Consider the following 25,300-nt stretch of genomic DNA (forward strand, 5'->3'; position numbering starts at 1 on the left):
ATATGGTGTAAACTACAAGGCTTAATTTTAAAACAAAGCCAGTACATTTATTTGTAAGTTCCAATAAGTAAAAATATTTAGCACTGTTAAATTTTTACTTGATTCTGTGTACCAGTTGTCATCGTAAGTGCATTGCTGTCTTTTCATGTTTGTGACATGTTGAAACATTTGTTTTAACCTACTCACTTTTCTGAATGCATAGACAACAATGGGGGATTTTTAACTATAGGTGGTTGTGTACTGATTTTTGTAACAAATAGAATACTGTGGAACTTCTGGGGGGTTTAATTTGAATTCAGCTTTTTTTTAAAAAAAAAAGCTCATGATCAGTTCTTCTGTAATTGACAAATAAGTTGACTATGCTACTGTAAAAATGGTTTGAGGAAGAAGGGAATCGTGGACAAATAATTCAAACTACTGTTTCAAGTGACATTTTGTGTATGCTCATACAATTTTTTGTTGCAGCTGCAATTAAAGCATGCAGTAACAATAGCTGAAGTGAATCAACTGAAGGAGAAAGTAAGTTTTCAAAGAATCTTATAATTTGGTGATGTGGGGTTTGTTTGGGGTTTTTCGTTATTTTTTTTATTTCTAACTATGAATTTTACCAAGAATAGGCAGAATGCAGAAGGCATCAATCTGATTTAGGCCTCAGGCTCTATGTACTCTGTGCTATGCTAGACAGGCATCTCCGAACTGAAGAGCTGTGCTCAAATTAAACAAACAAAAAACCCCACCACAGAACAAATAAAGCCCCAACCCCAAAATCCCCCCTGTGCCATTATAAAATGAATGCTTCAATATTACTGCTTAGAGTAGAAGTGAATATAGCGGAGTATTGTATGAAACAAGCTCCTGAACAAATAAGAGAACATTTTCAGCAGATAGAACTTGTCTTACTTGAATGTAGATTTAGCCCTTACAGACAATGGTTAGTGGTTGACTTTCTGTTAGCAGAAAGTTATTTCTGTTACCTTGTTTCCCCTCTTTCTCTCCTCAAATTTCTGACCTGCTTTGGGGAGAGCATGATTTCCAGTTGGGGGTTTTGTTTTTTTGTCTTGGTTTTTTTTTGTTGGTTTTTTTTTTTTTAATTGTTCAACACTTCTATTTTCTCTGAGAAAGGATTTCTTGTTCTTTTTGCTGCTTTTTTCCACTGATGGAGATCTGTGCATGGCCTTTTTCTGGAAATATTTGTTGTAGGTGAGCAGCTTCTTCTATTCCATTGCCATTCTGTGTTGCCTTGCTGAGAAATGCGTACCCTAGGCCATGTTGCAGCGGATTGCTGGAGGCAGGTAGCAAGTGGTGAGGAGATAGTGCTTCAGACTGCAATAATCTTGAGTAACAGTATCTGTTGGGGTTTATTCTTGCACTCTGCAAATGTTCAGAGCCTCAGGTGTAGAGAGGCAAGGCAGCCAACATGATCTTATGATAGCTTTGCTTTTGGTCTCTGACAGTGCCCCTCCTCCTTGCAGTATTCTTGAAATTTGGCCCAACTGGATTGCTAAAAAAAATGATGTTCAAAATGTTGCTGTCCCATCTTGGTGCCCCATTTACAATTCAAGAAATTCTTGGTCCTTTCAACGTCTCTGTTCCATCAGCAGATGATGTTAACTGGCTTCAAAGGCAGTGATTTCCTCAGTGTAAATGGTGTCCCCAAAGAAGGAGACGTGGACAAACTAAGTGGTATTCTGCCTTCTTGCTCCTCCAAGGCCTGGAGAACTTCATATGTTAACATTCCCTTTTATAATGTGGCTGCTGTCAAACTGAAGGGGCCCCATCCCTTTCTTCTGTTGAGGGAATGTTTGGCATTTTTATACATTAGCCCCAGAAGAGCAAACCATAGGTACGTCATAATTTATTGGAAAGACCAGTGCCTTATAAAGTAGCAGGGGAAGATCAACTCATTAGCTTTATTCAAAAAGCTATTGGTAGCATAGTGGTAGGACAGTGAGCTTGTCTTATACAGGTTAAGATTCTGTATCTCTGGTTGCTTTTGAAGGTAAACAAAATAGGTCCCTCCAGAGGTATTAAGATCTTGAACAAGTCAACATAAGCTAACAATAAAGGTCTTATTCATTTTATCTCTTTAAAAAGAAGTAGTACAAATGAGGAAGTAGTAAAAGACTCTTAGGTTTGAGTTCTAAACCTGCTTGGACTAGCAAGGGTTCAAAGAGTTGATAAGATTTCTTTAAAAGTTTGGTGTCTTGTTTTAATATTACTGATAAGTATTTAATTGTTATGAGCTATTCTTTACTTAAACATGTATAAACAGCTGGGTTTTATTTCATCTTTTAATTGCTTAAGTATTAATCTTTTCAGTTAAAAATCGTTGAAGCAGAAAAAAATGAATGGAAACTGAGTCGAGCCCAACTTCAGCAAAACTTAGATGAAAGCAAAGAGAAAATTAAAAAGTTAGAGATGTACTGGTTAGAGGCACAGAGTTTATGCAAAACGGTAAACGAGCGTCTTAAAGAAACTCAAGAACAATGTGATGCCCTTGAAAAGAAATACAACAAGGCCAAGAAATTGCTTAAAGATTACCAACAAAAGTAAGTACCCCAAAGTACCAGGTCTGTATTTCTTGCTTGTATGTTTTGTACGTTATGGGGAAAACTGACAACAGTACCTAGGGTTAGGATTTGCTTAACACCCTTTTTTCGTTTGTCAGAGCTTAGGGAAGCAGTGGGCTATACATGCTGAATTCTTCCATACCGTAAGTGACCAGCTTCTGGAAAGGTTCTTCAAAAATTTTGCTGCTGCTTTTGTTTCTAAGCTTAGGAAAAATATCTAATATTTCAATAACAAATTTTAAAAATAACTCAGTTAAGAAACTGTAATGCATCTATACTTTCAGAATGTCTGCTTGCAGTTTGGCAATGTTGCTGTTTGTGAAAAACCCACTTAACAGACTTAAATGTTCCAGATAGGGTAGGCATCAAAGGATATATAATGAGCCAGATACACTGAGTTAGGAGTTATATCTTTTAGGGGGAGTAAAAGGAATTCTGAGAAAAATTGGGGTTTGGGATATGTATCTAGCCCATCAAAATGTCAGCACAAAACCAGTATCTTCAATCTGTTAACAGGTTTGGGTTTTTGGTAGGGGTAATGCTGCTTATTAGATATACTTGTGTAAGCCTTGCACACTGGTGTCATGCGATTGTGTCTGTTTGTCCTGCCTTCTTTCTTCTTGGCTAAACAAGAGCTAATTGCTAAATACTTGTATAAGTGTCTTGATATCGCGAACCCAACGGTTACTTTTGATAGTTACTGTAAGTGTATACATTTCTTGTCCCCTATTTGTATTTATGCTACTTACTGTTAGACAGTTAGCATGATTTTTTGCTTTGTAGTCCACATCCAGAAATATTACTATTCACAAGGCAATTTTGTGCTGTTTGGTGAGCTTTGTAAAGGTCTTGTTTTCCCTCTCCTCCCAAGCTTATCTGCATGGAAGTCCACTGCATGGAAGATGACTGCTAACACTAGTTTCCATTTCCTCACTGTTTAGCAAGTTCTCATTACTCCTTTGACTGTCCCTGAAGATTTTGCGTTTTGTGTAGATGTACACATTTCTGGTCCCGTATCTGACTTGCAGGAAAAGCAGCTTCTGTTTTTGTTTCCTCCTTGTAAGTGTTTCTTGTAAAACCCAACCGTTGCAGTTTCTGTGGGATGAACCAAGCAGAAACTTGAAATGCAATTTACTTTCCTACAAAGTGTTTTACCGTAGCTTTTGGAAGGAGAATACTGTTCGTGCACGTATCTTTGTGGAAGAGAGTAAGATGTAATGACTGGTGTTGTGTGTATGTCTCATGCTTTTCAGCTCAGAGTAAAATATAGTATCATATGTATTTCTTTTTGAGGACCATAGAAGCATAAAAAATACATAGGTTGTTTTGTGATGTTACAAGATTAATGAATCAATTATACCTTACAGACTGATATTTTTTGATGTTTACTAACAGAATGCTTTTTAGTAAATGTAACTGTGCATATTTCTGTTCTATGTGATTTTCTACATTTCTATATATTACTGTTTCATATATACAAATATATTTCACCAGAGAAATAGAATTCATGAAAAAAGAGGAGAATCATTTGAGGCTGCTTGAAGAGAGAGACCAGGAATATGCAGGACAGCTGAAAATACATCAGGAAAAAGTAAAGTAGTGTTATATTTTTGAAATAAACTCCTGCATTCTTGGAGAGTTGTATCTCAATTCTGAATTTTAATTCTTGCAGATTTCAGAGCTTGAAAGTAAATTAAAAGTATATGAGAGAATGCCATATATGTTTGGAGGTGGCAGTTTATTGGAAGATGGTTATCAAAGTCCAGGCCAATATAATGAACAGTCAAAGATAAGAGAAGAAAATGAGAAAGAAACTGAATCAACAGAAGAAAGACTAAATTCTTCAGATATGTTGATTTCTGGTAAGTAGGTTGTAGGATTTTTGATTTGCATTTAACAAAAATTAGGAGTAGTTATGTGTAGTGGCTTTTTCACTGTTAGAAGTAGTTAAGTGTTTGCTGTTTCCTGCTGACTGGGTAAATGTTTGACCTGAGCCAGTGTGGATTTTGTTGTTCAGGTCCCTGCATGTTTTCAGTATTGTAATAGTGTATTTCTGAAGTGCTGTAGGGAAGAAGTAGTAAATGGAGAGACATCCATCTTCACTGTTCCTCAGATTATTTAATAATGAAAACGATAATGTTAGTGGGACCAAAACACTGAGATACGTCAGACTTACACCAGAGCTTGCTATGATTTTTTTTATTTGTCTTGTGATTTTATGCCCAGATACAAAATATCAGATGGTGTTTCAGTTAAGAAGCATACTCTAAAAAGTTTTGGTAGATGTTTATGTACTTCGTAAAAAGTTTCTATCTTAAAGAACAAATATAGGAACAAATATAGGGCACAAATTCTTACCTATTTGAGAATAAAACTCAGTTTTCAAGCCATAATACAATTATATCCTGATGGATTTTTTTTTTTTAATTGAATAAATCGGGTAGAAATTAGAAATTGCTGTCACAGTATGTTAAAATATTGTTGTATTATATAAACCTGTATTTTTCATATAGTAATGATTAACAGGTAGAATAATTCTGATTTAACTTCTGAATATTCTTCTAGACCTTGCATATCAAGCTTTTTTTGTTTAAAAGTACATACTTGTTGCAGATTTTGATGCTTTTGTTGGGGATACTCCCAGATTAGACACCAGTGCCCACAAAGCAAAAGCTCAGCTTGCTTTGAAAGTAAAACGCCAGCCACCTTCTCGATTGAAGCTGAAAGAATCTCTTGGAGCTGGACAACAGACTGCAAATCTACAGGTACTGATATTGGTAGATAATTACACATTCAGGAGCCTGAATGTATGTTCGGTTTTATCTGTGTTTGCAATTGCAATTGTTGTCCATGCTTCGTTCAGACTGTGCCAAAGCATCATATTTTTATGCTGTATCAAGTGAAAAAAAAGTGTTCGGGTTCATACCACATATGTGACCTCTGACATGTTCTTTGTGGCACAGTTTATCTGAAGTTAGCAAAATAGTGTGCAAGCTTGTTGTATTCTACTTGCTGAAAGATTTTGATATGGTGACAGTGGTATGTTGTAAAATGTGCTTACCTATCTTAGAATTCCTTAATCTGAAACAAGTTACCATATTTCTTCAAAGACTAAACGCTTCTGAAATGCTTCATTATTCCATAAATAATCATTTAAGTCCACGAAAAGTATACCAGTATAATGTTCTAGCATATTTCTGGAAAACAGTTGAAGAATTGAGGTGTATGTAGTTTGGTATGTGGGAGAACCTGTCATAGAGGGAGAAGATTGAACTGCTTCAGTCATACTGAATTGCATTGAATTGGAATGGCTAAGATGTACCAGAAGGTTTCTGACTTGGCTAGAGAAAGATGATTTGGGATGTGCAGAAAGATCTGTATAGGGGTGGATAAAGGAAAGCCTGTAAAATCAGCTTCATGTGATTTAGGTGGTGTCTACACGTGGTTAAGTTAAAACTTCCTAAACTGAGGAAGTTTGTGTGTAGCATAGCATATTCTTATATCCTGGTAAAAGATCAGATAGTAAATTATTTTATGTCATGTTTATCATAAAATAACTTTTGACTTTGTTGAAGGATGAGGATTCAGAAGATACTGTTCTCAACAGAGAACTTTCCACTGTGTACCTAACCAAGGCCTTAGAAACAAGTGAAAAATTAACTTTCCCACGCCTGGATGACATAGATCGAAAGAGTGAAAAGCCTGAACAAACAGAAAACACAGAAAGTCCTCTAGAGTCAAGTCCTTCTGCTTCCACACACTCTTCTCCAGTACACAAACCAAACAACGAAAATAGCACAACCACTACTCGTTCACCTCCTCCCGAAGAGATGGCTCCAAATTCTCCTCAAGGGTATCCCAAGAATGTTAAGCAAAGAGAAACAAAAGGGAAAGGGGCCAAGGGTAAGACTTAAGGGTGTATTACTATTTTAATCCTTCAGGGTTGAAGTATTAAGAGATTTTAGATATAAATGAATATCGAACAATAAACTTAGAGGGAAAATTAATTGACTACAAACTAGTTTCCTGTTCTAAAACCACTTGTTAACTCTTAAAAAAAGTATGCAAGTTCATTGTATTCTATTTTTACTTACTGAAAGATTTTGGTACAACAGTAGTATGTTCTAGAAATACTTACCTATCTTTTAATTCCTTCCTTTGCAACAAGCTAGTTCTCAAATTTCTACAAAATCTCAACATTTCTAAATTAATTTATAGTGCCAAGAATCTAAAAGGTGCCTGCAGAATAAATGCTGTTTCAATTAAGCAGTTGTGGGAAGGAATCGGTCCAAGTCAGTTTGGTAAAAGCTCAGACCTGTAAATCAGTCTGAATGGTTGCCTTGACACAAGCTAGAGGGGAGCTGAGTCATTGACTGTGGATAATCAGCAAAGGTCCTAACACATTTCTGTAAAACACTAGCCTCATATGTAGCAATGTATCGGAGAGTAAGTTTCACTGATTTCCTGATTCGCAGAATAATTCATTGTTGGCTTTGAGCTGCCAGAACTTATCCAGGTGTTCAAACAAGATACAGATTCTGAATGTTATGGGAATTACTGCATTATTTATTAGGCTTAGGGTATTTCTCACTAAGAAAAGGTTAAAGGTTTTATAATCAGCCTAGTCACTACTAATCATTATTTGCTAAAATATTTGGCTTTTTTTCTTACGAATAACAGAAAAGGGATCATATAAAATATTTCAAATGCTTTGTAATTCCTTTAGTCACCTAGCACAATATATAAAGGCAGATTATACTTGCTGTCTTTTCTGTACAGCCTGGACAAAACCTTTCTTTCAATACCCTGAAAACAGAAGCCGTTATATACTGTTCTGATTCTATTTGTTTGTTTTAAAAAATCTTATCAAAACAAGTACCTAATATACAAGTGATAATGCTTTCTTTTCTACAATTTTTTTGTGGTGGTTGAAGCATTGCGAACATTTTCTTAGAACTGGCAATCACTGAAAGAGCTAATTAATGCAGTACATCAAAAATGAGGATTAGTATTGAAAGCTTGCGCTTTGTATGCAGAATGACACTAAGTGCTACTTTCTGCTAGATTGTTGCTTTCTAACTGTATCGAAATGTCTACCTGTTATTCCACTGAAATAATCCTTTCTATTACCTTTCCATCCACTCGTATCAGTCTGTGATTTAACCTATTGTACTGTGTTTTAGGAATTACCTCTTTTCTTAAAATATTACCTCTGGAGAGAAAGGTGGAAACAAATGTCAATATTAATTCTTCTGGGTTTATGCTTAAGCTGACAGGAAAAATAACCTGTTTGGCTGGTAGTTATAATTTATTGGATGTTACGTGTTTAGAAAGAGTGGTTAACTAATTAGATAACAGAGATAACCATTATATGTTTCAGGAAGGATTATTAGCTGATGTGGGTGGTGGGGAGTTGTCCTGAGTTTTGCATAGTAAATGTGATTTCTGGGTTTTACCATCCTTGAAGGCATCTGTGTACATAAGTTCATGTCAGGAGTTGTCTTGAAGGCAGAGCTTAAAACCTGCTTTGTCTCACAAAAATCAGGCTGCGTCTCTTTCATAGGCAGCTTAGCTGTGAAACACCCGATTTGCAATACGAAAAGTATTTCAATTATTAAAAAAAAAATCTAGTAGCCTGAGAATTTAAAAGGAATTACATTCAGGAGTTGCAGTAATCTGTCACAATCCGTTAGGAAGAGGTAGTGTGATGCTTGAGTCTGTCACTTAATTTCACTTAACTGAGCAGTTTGCATTGAACATACTTCCTCCGGTGAAAAGTAGGATCCTAGCACATTGTAATCCTATTTTGAAAATACAACGGTCTTGGAGGAGCTTCAGAGTCGCAATTATTTCTTTAGAATAGTCACAGTTGATACACTGTTCCCAAGAAACTCAGCTTGTTAGGATCTGTCTGCTCTCCAGGTACTGGCTATCATGTTGGTTAGGTGCACTCTCTGGAGCTAGCAGCTTGCGTACGTAGCTTGTGTTCCACGTAGGTAGCCTGGACTAGCTACTGAACCAGAAAAAACGCAAAAGGAGCATCTTTCTTCAAGCATAATAAAGAACGATTAAATGCTGTATTTAACTGTTGCTTTAAAACTGAGTTTCATTCATGCATCTTATACTAGTTATCTAGTTAATGTATTTTGAAGTTGACACTTTGCAAAAGAAAGGTAGAAAGAGGTACTTTTTTCTAAAGCTGTCTTAAACTATCCTTTGGTTGTATTTCCCTAAAGCAAAATACTGTGGTAAGCTTTAGCTTTCTGTAGACAGTATAGAATTCCTGGTTATCAAAAGCAGTATATTTGAGCAGTCATAAGCAACTGTTGCTTATGTGTTGCCATTTCTCAATGGCACAGCACAGCCAGAATGATGGGAAGATGCCATAGAGAGTAACTTAAGCTGATATTACTGTAGTATTTTCAGCTGGTATCTGCATGTGTGAATGTGAATTTTAACACTGTTACTGAGGGTTTAGTATCTTATTTACTTACAAACGTCATCATAAGTACTTGAAACTTGCAAGTATTTTTAGAATAACATTTTTATTTTTCATCCCTCTGTGAAAAGCAGAAGAAAAGAAAAATGAAGACAGGACTGTAGAAACAAATGAAGGAACGTCATCAGGGAAGTCCAAAAGGAGATTTCCAGATTTTGGGTAAGCGTTTACTCGTGTTTATTTGGAAAGAAATGATTTTCAGTGTTACTTTTGGAGAATATAATGTTCTCTATAAACAAAAAAATGTTGAGGAAATCAGTAATGCTACTTCATAGCAACACTATGGGGCAGAGTCTTTTTCATCTTGCATTTGTAATGTTTTATTCATGTTTCTACCACATCTCGATTTTATTTTTCTGGGCTGTTTTTCCCCTCAAAGAATTTCTTGGGGTTCTTCAGTTTTTATCTGAACACACATTTTCTCTATGAATTACATTGCAAATCTGTAAGTAGTTTTATGCCAAAATATTGTTGGAGCCTAGGCTCTAATGTTATGTCCTGCTGTTGTTATAGTCTAAAATAGATACCTGTCTTGCCTTAATTTCTTCTACAGTAGAGGTGTCGTTACAGAAGGTTTGGCTATAGTAGCTGCTTACTGAACTGTTCCTTGTAGGCAGGCAGCAGTGACTAATGGATTTCTGAATTTCATTTAAAAGACGAGATTGCAAGCAGGGGTAAAAAAAAAAGTGCAAGCTGCATATTGTCTGGAAATGAAGTGTGGCACCTGAACTCTGGAGATTTCAGAGAAGAGTTGCTACATTTTGCAATAAGCCTTGCTCCTTTGGAGCTACGTGTAAAACTTGTTGAAGCAAGCCAACATCAAAGACTCAGATTGGTACTGCAACAAATAAATCATAATACGTAATGTAAAAATGATAACTTATTTCACACACAAAGAATGTAGGTAGTGACTTAGTTCAAGTCACTCTGCATTGCATATGGACAGCTATATAGTAGTAAAACTCTGTTCTTCCTCTTGGTTGTACACTATATGCTAAGTTTCTTTGGGCATTTTCTGTTTATTTTGATTACATGTGGTCTTTGAAAGCTACTTTCATAATTCTGTCATGGTTCTTTAATAAAATATGAATGACAGTACTTCTTTAATTGCATGCATAATCTGCAAAATCTTGCTCTGTCTAACAACATAAATGTGGCTTTTTGTAACTGTTAAAATCAATGTAAACACTAGCATGCTAAATAAAAAAAAAAGTTGCACTGTGTAAACAAATGCTTTATGAAAACTGTGTTTTCATTTCAGTGGATTACGGAAATCTGGAGGCAAGGGCAAGAAACAAGAAAAAGAAAATCTAAGAGGTTCTCTGGATAGCAGGTAGTTGTTTTGTTTGTTTAATAAGTACATGCTGCATTCCTAAAATTTTTAACAGGTTCTTTAAAACTATCATTACTATTTGACCTTAAAGTACATTCAAGTATAACAGTGGCAAAATTCTGTGATGTTTAATATAATGATGTGGAGATGAGCTTCTAATCTCATGAAATAAGAATAGATAGAATAGTATAGAGGAAACAGTAAAGCAGGATTACGTTTTAAAGTGGCTCATAAAATTAACACATTGTACCCTATCTTAAATATAAAACCTGTATTTTGCTTAGGAATGTTGAGTAAATTAGCAAATTATTTGAAATTATTAAATTGTTCGGCGAAATACTGCAAAAGCTCTTAAATTTGAGTTATTCAATAACTCACATTATTTTGCATGGATACTTAAAGGCAAGTATCAGTTTACATTTTAAATATTTTGCTGTGAAATGGGTAAAAATGAGTGGTGTGTGTTTTGAGTTTGTTGGTTTGGGGGGTGAGGTGGGTGGTTTTGCTGTTGTTTAAAAACAATTTAACCTACTTATTTCAGAGGTTCCCGAGAACTGTTGGATGACTCTGGCAACAATCTATCTGCATCAGATTCAGATTCCCCTGTTCCTACTTGTATGCCTTTCTCTTGGTTTGGAGACAGCCACAAAGAGCCTCAGATTTCTAGCAGCAGCCTGCATATTACTCAGAGCGGGCAGGACAGTGGTGAACATGGTCAAGAGAAGAACAGAAGCAAGGTAAAGATGATTAATTTGTGCTCTGAATATTCAAGCATTGCATCTTGATAAAGTAAAAACATCAGTACTTAGTATATGGAAGCTTGATCACTTAGTCCTTGACCACATTGCCTCTTACAAATGTTGCTGCAGAAGTTTGACGCTTCACAGCCCTCACAAGTAGAAACTGTGTGAGTGTTCCCGTTCCCTCCTGTTCAGTTGAAGTATCAGTGGAGGCTATGCAGGCTAGAGTAGAATCTAAGGAACAATCACAGGGTATGTTTTTTCACGGGTTTATAATGCTGAAAGTAACGCCAGCCTTAGGACAGTAAAAAAAGTAAAAAGTAAAAACAGTAAAAGGCAGATCTGTTTCCCTGTCTAATACAGTCTCACACTTGGAGGAAGGAGTACATAAATAGAGGTCAGCTCCCCAGGCAGCTGGCCAACTAGTTCTTACCATACTGGTATGTAGGGGTTCAGTACCAGAGAGGTGGATGAAGATAGCATCCTGGTTTTCATTAATGAATTTAACATTGAAAGCCAAGAGACACATCTGTAGAACACACTCTCTTCTAGGAAACTGCTTCCGAGTAACTGATAATATTCTAATAATTTAAAGCCTTTTAACTAGATCTTAAGAGTAAGGCTACACAGTTCGGTCTATAACAATAAAATTACTATCTTTACAGTTCAAACTATTTGAAAGAAATGGCTATAAAAAGTACGAAGCTTAATGTGAGTGCTGTCTAAATATTTTGTTAAAATCTATTTCAATGTAAGACTGTTATTAACAATCTTATTAACTTACCTTAATTTTTTTATTTCCTTTGGATTTTGTCAGATTCAAAGTTGTAGCTATTTGAGTAACCTCTTAAGTTTGATTGTTCTTGAGTTTCATACTTCTTTTCACTTTAGTTGTCTAAAATACCCTTTCACTTTTACCTTTTCCTCTGTGTTATTAGAAATGAGTTACGAATCAAGGAGAGAAACTCGCTGGGTAGTAGTCCATGAAGTCACTGTCATCTTGCATAGATTACAGAAAACAAGTTGGCTTTCCATGTTTCTAGATGCTGATTGCACTAAAATGCTGTTATAATATTTTTATTTTTTTTACAACTACCTTCTGTTTTCTTAGTGTCCCTGTGACAGGAATAAGCTGTTTGCATACATAGGTCATAAAAAATACAGAAAGTGGTTTTAGAACCATAAAATACCCTACTATTAACACAGGAATTTGAGTAGGAACTTTTTAATCTCTGAAGTAGAGCAACACTTCACAGAGTAATGTCCAGTATGTGTTAGTCTCATGTATTTACAGCTTCTGCACTGTTTACTTCTGTTGAAGCATGCAGTGCCCAAAAGATGTTTCTGTAAATAACCTGAGGATGTTGGAACTGCAAGATCCATGTTGAAGGGGATATGCATACACTTTGATACATTTTTTTTATTAAATAGGAGTGCATAGGCTGTAGCAAAACTATCTAGACGTGTTTTCTGTATAGATAAACATTCAGTGGTTTAGCTTTCAAAAGTCATTGGTTCAGAAGAACCCATTCATTCCTCCTTTCTGTCTCAAATAATTTTTCTGAGTGTAGTAGAAGTCCCACTGCTGCATTACTACTATAAGGACCCATAATATGCTGAAGCACCCCTTAATGTGCTTACATAGACACTTCTTTTGGCAATCAAAAAGGTATAGATCTTAGCAGATCAGGTGTTCTCTTCCTTTCCACATTGCCCTGAAATAATAGCTTTTTCTTCTCATTGTTGTATACTTTATTGAAGTTGATTATCACTTTAACCTTCCTGCTGGTTTCCTGCCTACTGTTTTTGTTTCCTTCTCATGCTCCAGTATGTAATTGCTGCTTGCTGTTCTTTTCCTTAGTGCCAGTTGCAAACCAGCAGCTGGAAGAATATACAAGTCTTCAGCTATATTTCTGCTTTGTGAAATGGTAGAAAGCTGACCCTGTTAAAGAACAGATTCTTATATATTAATTGATCCCAAAATCATGCTCAGCCTCTCTGAAGTCAGGCTGGTTTTACTTTGCAACTTTGGGGTCAGGGTCTTCTATAAAGATGTAACATGACAGTTTTTTGGTTTTATGTTAGTCGTATCCCATATGATCAGGTGAAAGCCCTTCTTGAAGAGCAAGTAAAAGTAGGAACCTTAAAAATCTTTGTCACATAAGAGTCTCTGTTGTACTGAGTCTTTCACATTGTGTATAATTTCTGTAGTTGTGTTTTTAATATGGATGGTGTAAGGATTGTAATTATATTTTAACTGTTTTCTGTTTATGCAGAATTTGCCTCTTAAAATTACTGACCTGGAAGGATTTTGTTTTCTTAAAACTGAAGTTAGTCTTAAACTTACAATTTGGCAAAGTAACGAATCAACTTGTTGTTGCTTGTGAAAACTAGAAACACAAGAAATCAAATCCTGTGATTCAAGTGTTTGCAGACTGTTTAGCCTTACGAGATTACCAAATTGCAGTTCTTAAATTAGTCCCTTTACATAATCTGCCCCTTAATTTAGTCCCATTCTCTGATACAATAGAAACACATACATGCTGTTCACAGTCATTATTTTTCCAGAGTGTTATTTAGCTTCTGTAAGTTTGTATGCACTGTTTTATTTTCGTTGCAAGGAACAACACTGGTGTAAACTCTTTATATCCTAGTACCTTAAGCTGTAGGAAGCATACCTATAAAACCATTTCTATCTAAATTCTGTGCTCTTTAAGAATCAAAAATCTTTGCAACTGGCTCTAAACCCTTAAAAGAAAATTACCTCTTTAAAACAAATGGGAGCAGGGGGAGGAGAAAACATTACAACTGGTGCTGAGATGCTTTACTTCTGGCTATGTGTTCTTCGTATTTTTTTTTAAAGTCTCATTAAATATTTTGCTGCAGTATCATCCTGTCTTTGTTTTTGGGTTTTTGGGGGTTTTGGCATTTTGTTTTGGTTTTTGACAGTTTTGTTTCTGAATTGTTCTCAATTGCTCTGCAAAGATCGGAAGAGTGAACCCAGGGGTGGCTAAAATAAGAGCTCCTAAATAAATTTTCAGTTTGAGTTGAAATGAATTTGAGAATAGGTTGATGGACAAAGTGTTCTGTTGTTTCTGGTAATACTTTTACATCTCAAAGACTGAAGAAGTCTGTAAAATATAATGTAATTAATAAAATAATCTACATGCTAAATAGAACACCATTTCCTGTCATATACAGTACCACACTCCATGGAAAGGTAGCAGGAAAACTCAAGTTGTGGTTTGGGGTTTTTTTGTTTGTTGGATTGTGGTGGTATTTGGTAGTTGGTTTTGTTCTTTTTCTTGGTGTGTTTTTCTTTTTTCTTATTTGTTTTTTTTAATACTGGAAATGTGTATCAGTAATTTAGGGTCAGAGGGGGAGTGCAAAGGTCAAGTATCTGCCCCCAAAACAAAACCAGAATAATCTAGAAGATTTAGAGTTCAGGTTAAACTGAAATCAGAACACAAATACAGAAGTGCTCAATGAAGACAACTGCAAAAACATAGTTCTCTTATAGGAGCATAAGTTACTGAAGAAAAATGTCTTTTAACATCAGCTAATTTAGGATCTTGGGTTATTCATGCATATAGGGGTATGGTATGGCATCCTTACAATGTATAGTTAGTTGATTAGACACTTAGAGAGAAACAGAGAAAATAAAGCTAAATAATTGCTTGCTCTTCTGTGGGCAGCAGAGTAATGCTGAGAAATTGTAGAAAGGCAAGATTAGAAGGCTTGGTTTTGGCAGAACTATTTTTTACTTGCTAAAGAAAAATAATGTAAAAGTCTGGATCAGAGTTGGAAATTCAGGTGATGAAACTAGAAAATATTCTGGGAAATGCATACATTAGTATTCTTTAGAAGGATTATCTTACAAACCTGCTGTGAAGTTTTCAGGTGTAGCATCTGGGGTTTTTTCATAGTCTTCAGCTTGAATCAGAGACTGCTCAGGTAACCTGCCTGAGTTGTACAAGTACTGGCTGCTGGATAAGTTTGAACCTAGATCCTGCTGCTTTTAGATGCTAAGGCAGGCATACAGATCCAAAAGCTTCCTTTAAACACAGACTATAATAACTGAATGTAAACAGTAAATACTATGAAGATTTTACTTTTTTTCAATATGATAGTTCTTACAGTAGTCATATATCTAACCTGAAATTTACTGTTACTTTGTCATAGTAATTTATTAAAAGAATCAATTTGCCAAAGTCTTTTAGAAGAATTTTCTGTTTTGAAAATAACATTCAGGCTGTCATACTGCATAATTACTGTATTTACAGTGTTAAACCATTTTTTCTGTAAAGACATCTGAGTAATTGTTTAACTTCTAAAATGGTCAGCTTTGTTACAGTGTTTTTATGCTATGGTACTTTAAAGAAGATTTTTGCATAGCTTGATACAATCCATTTATTATAAAAATTCTTTTAAAGATCTAAAATCTTAAAGATTTAAATCTAGGTGGTACTCATCATATCAAAGTAATTTTTAGATTACATGATTCTGTGCCTCAAATGCAGCCATCTCAAAATTGAGTCATAGAATAGTTTGGGTTGGAAGGGACCTTTTAAAGGCCATCTAGTCCAACCCCCCTGCAATGAGCAGGGACATCCTCAGCTAGATCAGGTTGCTCAGAGCCCCATCCAGCCTGACCTTGGATGTTTCCAGGGTTGGCGAATATACCACCCCTTTGGGCAACCTGTGCCAGTGTTTCACCACCTTCATCAAAGCTGTTAAAATGAACAGCAATATAATACAGTACCTTAAATCAGAATTTAGAGTTTTGGGAAAGTTTGTCCTTAAGCAAGCTCTGTATTCTCTGTTCATTAACTAATTTAAACTCTGATCTGCAAGCTGCCAAAAGCTCCTCACTGTTCCAGTTTTCAATGTATGTCAAGGAAGAGCCTATTTGTTTCACTGTCAACTACAGTGGTTCAATAGTGGGCAACTAAGAAGTCTAAACCTATTTCTCGTTTTCAGAAACTTTGTAAATTATGGGGTGCTTCTGTGCCATGGGAATCCTAATGACTATAAACAATTAGAATTGATTTTTATGTTGCTAGCAGAACAACGCCTTCTCGAGCACATTGATAGGTTTGTGTAGGTTTCAGTTGAATACAAAGTCCATATGAATAATTCCACCAAATTAATCTTAAATTGCCTCTCCCCAAGTTTGGTATGCTTGCTGAAAAAGTAACTGCCTGTATTTCCTTGTGTACTTTAACACAGTTTCAGGTTATGGACCGATAGTCCACACAAGGTGCTTTCATTGGGGATATTGCTTTAAATTTGTTACTGTGTTGTTGAATTCAGAAGTTTAACAAAAACAAGTCAGATGCTTGATGTAGTGAGTATATGTGATCTAAAGATAACTGATAGTATATTTTTTTTTTACCAAAAATCAAAATTACTAGAATGTCACCTTATGATCTGCTTTTCCAAGGAGTGAGTTAATAAAACGTTATTTCCACTTGTTTGCAGAGTAGAATTGTCATAGATGATACATACCATAGCAAGCCAAGTTGTGAACTTTCAGGTTTAGTGACAGAACCAAATCTGTCAGGTCGTTCACACACTTTAACCTTCTCTTCAAATGAGGTGAGTTTCAAAGTGTGTATATGTGTCTTGTTGATGTTGTTGTTCACACTACAGCATGTTTAATAGAAACAGATTTGTGTAATGTGAAACTAGATGGCTGTTTCCATATTTGAATGCTGAAGAACACTGTAAAGAATTGTAAGCTGTTACTGAACTAAGGACACAGACCAGTGTATCAGCCTTTGTGTTCTGATCCTAGTTATATTATTAAAATTGGAATTAACTCTGTCTGATCAAATTGCAGGTTTTAATTTTAAATGTGACACCTTTCTGTTCCACTAATTTTAAAGCAACTTCCTGGGTGAATGAAAACTGCAGCATTTCTGACCTTGCCTTCACATCTGTGCAGGTTTGGTTTACCGTAAAATTCCATCTAAATAAAAACAAACAAAAGAGGAAAAAAAAAAAGGCAGAATACGGTGGTTCTGATATATGGGTAGAAACTAGTTACCTGGAAGTCAGTGTTCATTCCCCTGGAGAACTAACTCCTTTGGCTACAGCTGAAACCTGAAGCCTACACTTCAGTAACATTCTGACATACAGTCTCATTTGATGTTTGACTGATGTGAGTCTTTGTAAATTATATATCCTGTATAGACTGGGAGTCGTCATTAAAAGCTGAACACAGTCATCTTCCAGATATGAGTTAGAGGACTTGCCAAACTGGTGGTTATAATGACTGAAGAAAAAAACTAAATGGTGTCTCATGAATGTGGGGGGGTTTGTTGTCAGCTATGTTAGACCAGGCTTCAGTGAAGTTTTTGTAGAAAGTCAGAACAGTCTTAAAAACAATGTTATAAATATGAAATCACTTAACATAAAAATCAGGGGCTACAAAAATCATATAACTAGTTCATAGGTTTTCACTAGTGGATTAATTTCTTGCAGATTTTTATCAGAGATGACAGTCATAGATTAATGAAAACCAGAGGAACTTCAGTTCATATCTATCATTGCATGTGCTCCCTGCATTTTTTTGAATGGAGTGGTTCATGAATGGAGTATGTGTTCCTAAAACTTTCAAGCACTATCAATTGTAAGATTAACAAAGCTAAAGAGCTTCTTGAATATTGTTCTTTGATCAGTGTTACAACTTTCAGTAAACTTCTGGTTCTAAAACTCAAACAGTTGTGCATGTATAAAGTGATGATTTAAGCCTCTTTTTGTTATAGATTATTCTGATTCTAGTGGTCTCTAGTTCATATGTTGCTTATGTGTATGACCAATTGTCATGGTTTAATCCCAGCCAGCAACTAAGTACCACGCAGCTGCTCGCTCACTCCCCCCAGCCCCCAGTGGGGCGGGGAGGAAAATCAGGGAAAAAGGTAAAACTTATGGGTTGACATAAGAACAATTTAATAATTGAAATAAAATAAAATACAGTAGTAGTAATAATAATTTTAATGAAAAGGAGAGCAGGGTAAAACCCAAAGGGGGTGGGGTAAAGGGGTGCGTGTGTGGGGGGGAACAACCACACCAAAAACAAGCGATGCATAATAGAGCTGCTCACCACCTGCTGACCGAAGCCCAGCCAGTCCGAGAGCAGTGATCAGCCGGCCCTGGCCAACCCCTCCCAGTTTACATGCTGAGCATGATGCTCCACGGTGCGGAATATCCCTTTGGCTAGTTCAGGTGAGCTGCCCTGGCTCTGCTCCCTCCCAGCTCCCTGTGCACCTGCTCGCTGGCAGAGCACGGGGAAATGAAAGTCCTTGACTTAGAGCAAGCACTACTTAGCAGCAACTAAAACATCAGTGTGTTACCAACATCATTCTCATACTAAATCCAAAACACAGCACTGCTCCAGCTACTAGGAAGAAGATTAACTATTCCAGCTGAAACCAGTTAAAAGGTTTTGTACCTTTTCAGTAATTATATTGATTACCAGGGTTTGTTCTGAGAATGATAAATAAGTTCTGAGTTGGTTTCTCTTTTGGAAAGCAGTATGTGTGAAGAAAAATAGGTAGTTCTGTTCTTGGGGGGCTTTAATTAGTAGTACAATACATCATGGTTTAGGAAAAAATCAGTAACCGATCTTTTAGAACAATTTTGGATATTTCGAATCCTTAACTTAAGCCCTTCACAAGTAGAATTTATGCCTGGTGATTGTTGTTCAGATGGTTTCATAAATATCCAGTAGGAATCATGCTAGCCAGTATAACAACCCCTGCTTTCAGAGGAATGGGCTACTGCATGCTGCCCAACGAATCCTGGAATTGTTAGTAGACAGGAGATGGAAATACTTTGAAATCTACATGACAGCAGCACTGCAGAATCTGCCTCTGCTGTGCAGGTACTCACAGGCAGTTTGGAGAAGTGACTGCATGGTGAGAGTCAGGTTGTTTAGCACCCAGCTAGTTACAGCAAGCTAGCTGATAATTCCTCCTACCCTTCTAATGTTTTTAATCTCTTAAATGCTATAATGGCACTTGGGTTTGTATTTTTTATCTTTAGAGCTTTCAGTATTTCTGTACTTGCCTTCTGAATCATCTGCATTTTTGCGCAGCAGCACATGGTTTTCTTGTGCTTCCATACCTTATAGTTTTAGTTCTGCTTTCTGAATTTACAGCTGATCTAGTGTGTGTGTGGCGGCTGCTTTGGGGACTATAACTGTGATGTAAAAGTCTGGGACAGACCTTCTGCTTCTGGAAGGACAGTAAACAACTGGGGGGAAAAATGATGTAGAGGTGTTACTTAATGATTCATAAGCATTGCTCAAAAATCAGTGTTCTTCATCTTATTCCTCTCTACTTTTCACTTTCCTATTCATTTTCTGAAAAAAATAGTCACAGATGTGCTTTTCTCTTTTGCAGTAGTGAAAAAATCAAATTATACAGGATTAAATATCTTCCTGTTTACTTTCACTTCTGTGAGATGATGTCTTAAGTGTTCTAACACAGATTCAGGTTTTGGTACAACTTGTTCTGTTTTAGGGTTGTGTCTTTACTGAATGAAGTAGGAGGAGTTTGTTAGCAACTGATGATGCTGAAAACCTAGATTGGAATTAGTAGCTCAGTCTGGAAGACTCCTCCATGGGACAGTCTGTTAGCTGCTCTAATCTGTGCTGCTTGGAGGAACTTGTGGAGAGAGCCCCTGAGATTCGGTTGGGGGACTGCATTCCCCTGGAGAAATGAATGAATCTGGGCTTCAGTTTGACAGGAGTACACTTTCTTCAAGTACTTACACTCTGAAATTACAGAAGCAAAGGTTTTTCATGGCTGGCACAGATTAAATAAAACTAGTGAGTGTGTTCCAACTGGAATAAAACATTTTACATGTTTCTCAGTGTGAAGGAGATACAGGTAGATAGAAATACACACACACCCTTAAAGGATAAAAGCAGATAATCTATTAAAAGTGGCAATATCTATGTTAGTATTTAGACTGAGATACAGGTCAAATTTGAAACGTATAGTGTTTCCCCTTTTTTGTGTATTTTTCATAAACACTTGCTAATATGAGACAAAATAAAAAGTTATCTATATTTTTTGTATTACAGTTTTAGGTTGAGGAGTACTGTTGTCTAAAATGATTTCAAATAAACAAACATTTTGAATTTCCTTTAATAATTTATGCAGTGAATCTTCTTTCCTTAACAAAGCATCTCAAGCTTGATAGCTTGGATAGAAAACTCATTGTGCCCCAGTTGTCTTGATACAGATGCTGTATAGAACACTCCAAGCAAAACCACTTCTAGAGCCCTGTGCTGCTGTTTTATGAAAATTGCTGTTCTTTTGCATGTCAGGAAAGTGGATGTGTTCACACTTGATACATCTATATTAGCATTTTAATTTGGATTAGTAGTTTATTGTTGAAGTAAATCTCCCGATTGTCCCCACTTGCCTTACTTTATCTTGGAAATGAAATCAGATCTGCTCCAACAGTGTTCCTGGTGCATTCCAGCTGCTAGTGGCTGTTGAGTCTGTGTGACCAGACTAGAGCTATTTGGAAATGAAAATCCTTTGAAATGCTTCTAGTACCTCAGCACAAACTGTTCTGCTCTACAAACTTGTTCCTATGTATCTGCACTACCTCCTAATGTAACTACTGCCCTTTGTTTCACAGACCAGGTAAAGCTAAACTGTCTCTAATTACATGTAGTCCTCTGATATATTGGAAATTTAAAATTGTATTTGTTTCACCTTAGACATGTTCCATGTTGTGCTTTCAGATCCAGTTTACTGTATGGTCGGATCGTGTGGCAGGGCTTACTATCACTTGCAATTGCCAGAATTGTTTTGTTACATTCAAACAACTCTCCCAAATTTTCCATCAAGGGAGCTGGATTTTGTGAGATCACTGCAGTTGGGAGTTGTAGTTGTACACCTGGAACTTAACAGGGTCATGTCTCAAATCAATCACTAGAAGGATGCTTATTTCCACATTTTCCGTTTACAAATGGCATGTGTAAGGCTCCCTGGAAAATGTGGGTGTACTGTCTGCATAGTGGAAGCTGCCTAGTGGAGCAGTCTGCAAGTCTAATGCAGCCCGTACTCGATGATGAGCTAGTGAGAGATCATTTTGGGTAGTTAATAAAACTTCAGGTAGCTCTGACGTTCCTGATTCAAGTATTGCACTAGAGTTTCTTCTGTACAGACAGTGAGCTCTGTTTTATGTAGCTTTTCTTTTGTGATGAAGTAATAGAGTGCTTCAGGACAAACAGCAGTACCTTTTTCCCCTCAGAAGCCAAGTGAAATTGGAGCAGGGACCTTAAAAAGCTCTGTGAGCTGGCAAAGTGTATTTTCACTCAGTGAAAGGCTGCAAGCTTTTATGCTTCCTTAACCAACTAACTGAGGAATTCATTGTTAGGATACATCAAATTTAAGCCAGTGCTTTGCTATAGAATTTCTTAGAGAAAACCATTTATGTTCTCCGTTTCTGACTTTGTTTTGAATGTTGTAGTGTCTTTTTGTTTATAGGAAACTCCTAGGCAAAGTAACTATAAACTGTGATTTCAAGAACTTAAGTTCTTTTGGGGCTAGAGTATGTTTAAAAATGCATTTTGTTAATCAAACTCATTTGGCAACTGGAATTCAACATTACTTACAGTGACTTTTCTCAATTGGTTAGGCATTAGATGATGAACTTACAACAACAGGAAAGCAAAATCAATGGCACAGCAGACCTATTTCTGAATGGACCACCCAGCAAGTGTGCCACTGGTTAATGGGAATGAACATGGAGCAGTATATCGCAGAGTTCACAGCTATGAACATAGATGGACAGCAGTTAATGCAGCTCGACAGTGAGAAGTTAAAGGTATGTGAATAGCCCAGGGTAATTTGTAACTGTATAAATGTCACTGCTTATTCAGACATATTTTTAATGTACAAAGTCTATTTTCCTGTTTTCGTGGCTTTTTAAGGTATGGAGTTTTGCTTCTGAAACACTTGGAGACTGTACAGTTAGATGAGAATTTAGTAACTGATTGCACAATTAAAGACCAGTCATTTTTAATCAGAAAAATACCAAGTATTTCTTCCTTGTTTGCATCTTGAGGAAATGAAAGTAAACATAATTCCTTAAAGGATCTTGATATGTCTATCATCAATCTCAGCCTAAGGTCATATCAAAATAAGGTCCAGCCAATTCAGATGCATGGAACTGCAGGATCGTGTTATAGAATCTGTTTCTTCCACATCCCCTCTTCGAATGGGAAGGCTAAAATCCTGTTTGACCTTCTAAATGTTTTGGGTTTTACTTCTGAGCCTTTTCTTGCCATTTGACCTCTGGAACCTCTATGGTATGGATCCTTTAGAGTTCTCGTAAACTTCTGAGTCTTTCTTTCTCAGATTATCAGACTGCATTTTGGACAGGCAAGGTGTGTGACCAAAGTGAGGCTCACTAGGCTATTCGGGCATAAGGCAAATTATTCTTAATGATCCATAGTAGGACCTGTGTGTTTTAGGGAGGGGAAAAAAAAGGTGTCTAACTTCAGTCTCAAAAATATACCTGCATTTTAGAACAGGCATGCAACACTGCATGTCCTGTATTTTTTTAAAAATAAGTATTTCCTTGGACACAGAGGAAGTACCTGTTACTGGTCTGTCAAATGACTGCCTCTATTTGGAGAACTTTGGATGTTGATGCTGGAAGTTTCATTAATGCCTAAAGCCATTCGGAGTTCCATAGTGTACGCCTGTAACTTGGAATCGGGTACTGCCACCTGCTGATCAAAATCAAACTGTACTGTTTGCTTACTGAATACACTTTTTAATAATGCATTTAATAATTTAAAATCCTTCATGTTAAGAATTTAAGAGTAGTTACTGAACATAAAGTCCTCTTGTATAAAAAGAGCTAGAATAATATTTTGAGACTATTATTTATGCTGGTTTTTGGAAATTCTCAGGCGACTACGTGTTTGTAAAATGCAACAAGAAGCTGTTACAATCAAACAAGAGTAGTTCCTTGTTTCCTTACTTACCTTATTATCCAGATTATCATTTACAGTGCTCTTGAGGACTTGGGTCCTTATTTTTCAGATAAACAGGCTATTTTGCAGCAAAATTAATAACACGTTCTTAAGCTGTTCTGAACTGACAGTGCTGTTGATAAAATTAATGAATTGGTTTTCTCTCCCTGCCCCCCCCTCCCCAGGCTTTGGGAGTTTCCAGTCAAAATGACCGATCAACAATAAAGAAAAAAATCAAGGATATTAGAAAAACACAAGAAAAACTGGAAAAGCAGAAGGAAAAGGTTCAAAAGAAGGAGAGAGAAGTTCGCAAGACTGGCAGAGTGGTAGCCACTCTTGAATCAAGCTGCTAAAATGACCCTGTTTTATGTTAGTGCTTCATCTTGAGGAAGTTCATCAGACTTGTATATAACTGTACAATTGAGGGAGGAGGGAAAGTGCAACAGTTTAACATGGTAGGTGGTTTTTTTACTTTTTAATTATGGGCCCTCCCCATTACAACTCAATACAATGAAATTGTTTTCAGTATTTTAATTCCTAGTTGACTCTGCCTGTATTAAAATAGACAATAACTTAACTTCCTGTCTTAAGTAATATTTGTGCTTCTAAAACCTCATATGCCCTTTTCATTGAAATTGATGTTTGTGAAAAGTAGAATACGGTATTTAAAATTCATTCCAATATTAGTCAACTAGCATTTGGTAAGAGTTGCATCTGATAGAGGGACAATAGAAAAATCCTGCCAACAAATTCAGTCTGTGACAGTCTTTATCTGTTGCCACTAAAGATGTATAGTAAAAATTAAGTTTAAGAAAATGGTAATGTCAAATTAATTTAAAAAGAAAGCATGTATTTCAAATTTATGGATTATTTTGTTTAAATTCTTGTATTTCTGGGATTTTCATTCAAAGTTCACTGTTTTTGAACTCTGTGTTAATTGTTTTTGAATTCTATGTGTTGCAATTTACTGAGAAAGTAACAAGAAATATTAAGTAGTTTTCACAAACTACATATACTAGGCATAACAAGTTTTCTGTACACTACCCGTATGGTGTTGGGACAAGGTTTAAACCTATAAATAAGATCTTTTTTAACCTATTTTTCCTAAATAATACATAGTTTTATAGATTTATGCTATGAGTAAGATCAATTTGCAATACATGTATTTCTCTTTTCTACCTGCTACAAGATTTTTGCGGACCAAATTTATATATTTGCTAATTTTAAACTATACTGTTTTTCAAACTTAAAATTATGAGGGAAGAATTGCAGGAAAAATTAATCACTGAAGCACTGGGTTTCTGCATTGTATTTAAATGTTCAATTGTAATTGTAGACTACAGATTATTTCTCTTTAAAGGAGGATTTGATTCTCAGAATAGTTTAGAACATGAATTGGTGTTTTGTATATTTACATACTATTTTCTAGAGATACTACAACAGCACTTCCTTTAATTAGATTATTCCAGAAACATAGACTAGTTTAAATATCAATTCCACCATAGAATGGACTAGAACAAAACTTACATAATTGCTTTGTGGACCAAGTTCTCCTTTAAATCTATGGGCTGTTTTTCATTTTAATTAAATGAATGAACTTCACTGTTGGTGTTTCACAGTTATTACCTTTTTGTATAAATGTCTTATGAATTTCAGCAAAAGAACCATGTGGAAATGCTTCTGCACATTGTGCATTTCCAAAATAAAGTTTGAAAATCTTGGTAATAATTACTTCTAAAGAGAGGTTCAATTTTCAGGTTTGTGCATTAAGAAACAGTTCTTTGGTCACGATTTAACTTATTTACTTTGTTTCCAGTAGCTTTGAGTTTGTACTCCAAACTTACAGACTTTAGGGCAGCATTCCTCTCTGACTTAGAGAGGGTAATCAGAAGTACGGAATAATCAGATGCTTAGGATCACAAAACAAAAACGACCCTTGGATTAATTCAGTCACGTAAGTTTATTTCTTAGTAAGTGCTTTCAGCTAGAACAGAGAGCATTGAGATAATCATGTATTACCTCTTTCCTTTAAACCTACTGAACTGAATCCTGCACTCTGTGATGGAGGAGTTTGTTTCTCAGGAAGGAGACTAGTGGAAATAATGGCTTTGCAGGTTTGCCTGTGTGCAGAGCTGTTGTAGTTAAACA

The 25,300-nt window shown here is 36.0% G+C and overlaps 1 protein-coding gene across 8 annotated transcripts in view; it reads left to right on the forward strand.

Moving 5' to 3' along the window:
- LOC101910411 (neurabin-1-like) overlaps positions 1–24,754 on the forward strand; it is a 43,139-nt gene extending 18,385 nt beyond the window's left edge. For 4 of the 8 annotated variants that reach the window (XM_055812905.1, XM_055812904.1, XM_055812903.1 and 1 more), the window contains 12 exons: positions 466–519; positions 2,320–2,549; positions 4,065–4,161; positions 4,243–4,432; positions 5,184–5,335; positions 6,146–6,473; positions 9,141–9,228; positions 10,331–10,402; positions 10,944–11,139; positions 16,624–16,740; positions 21,808–21,996; positions 23,338–24,754. In XM_055812905.1, the coding sequence (XP_055668880.1) occupies positions 466–519; positions 2,320–2,549; positions 4,065–4,161; positions 4,243–4,432; positions 5,184–5,335; positions 6,146–6,473; positions 9,141–9,228; positions 10,331–10,402; positions 10,944–11,139; positions 16,624–16,740; positions 21,808–21,996; positions 23,338–23,505 (1,881 nt within the window). In that variant the 3' untranslated portion in view covers positions 23,506–24,754. The remainder of the gene's footprint in view (positions 1–465; positions 520–2,319; positions 2,550–4,064; positions 4,162–4,242; positions 4,433–5,183; positions 5,336–6,145; positions 6,474–9,140; positions 9,229–10,330; positions 10,403–10,943; positions 11,140–16,623; positions 16,741–21,807; positions 21,997–23,337) is intronic. The other 4 variants (XM_055812906.1, XM_005237112.4, XM_027786316.2 and 1 more) reach the window with 3 other exon arrangements.
- The last annotated feature ends 546 nt before the right edge of the window (positions 24,755–25,300 follow it).

The sequence above is a fragment of the Falco peregrinus genome, chromosome 8, assembly GCF_023634155.1.
Source record: "Falco peregrinus isolate bFalPer1 chromosome 8, bFalPer1.pri, whole genome shotgun sequence".
NCBI classification, from domain to species: Eukaryota; Metazoa; Chordata; class Aves; order Falconiformes; family Falconidae; genus Falco; species Falco peregrinus.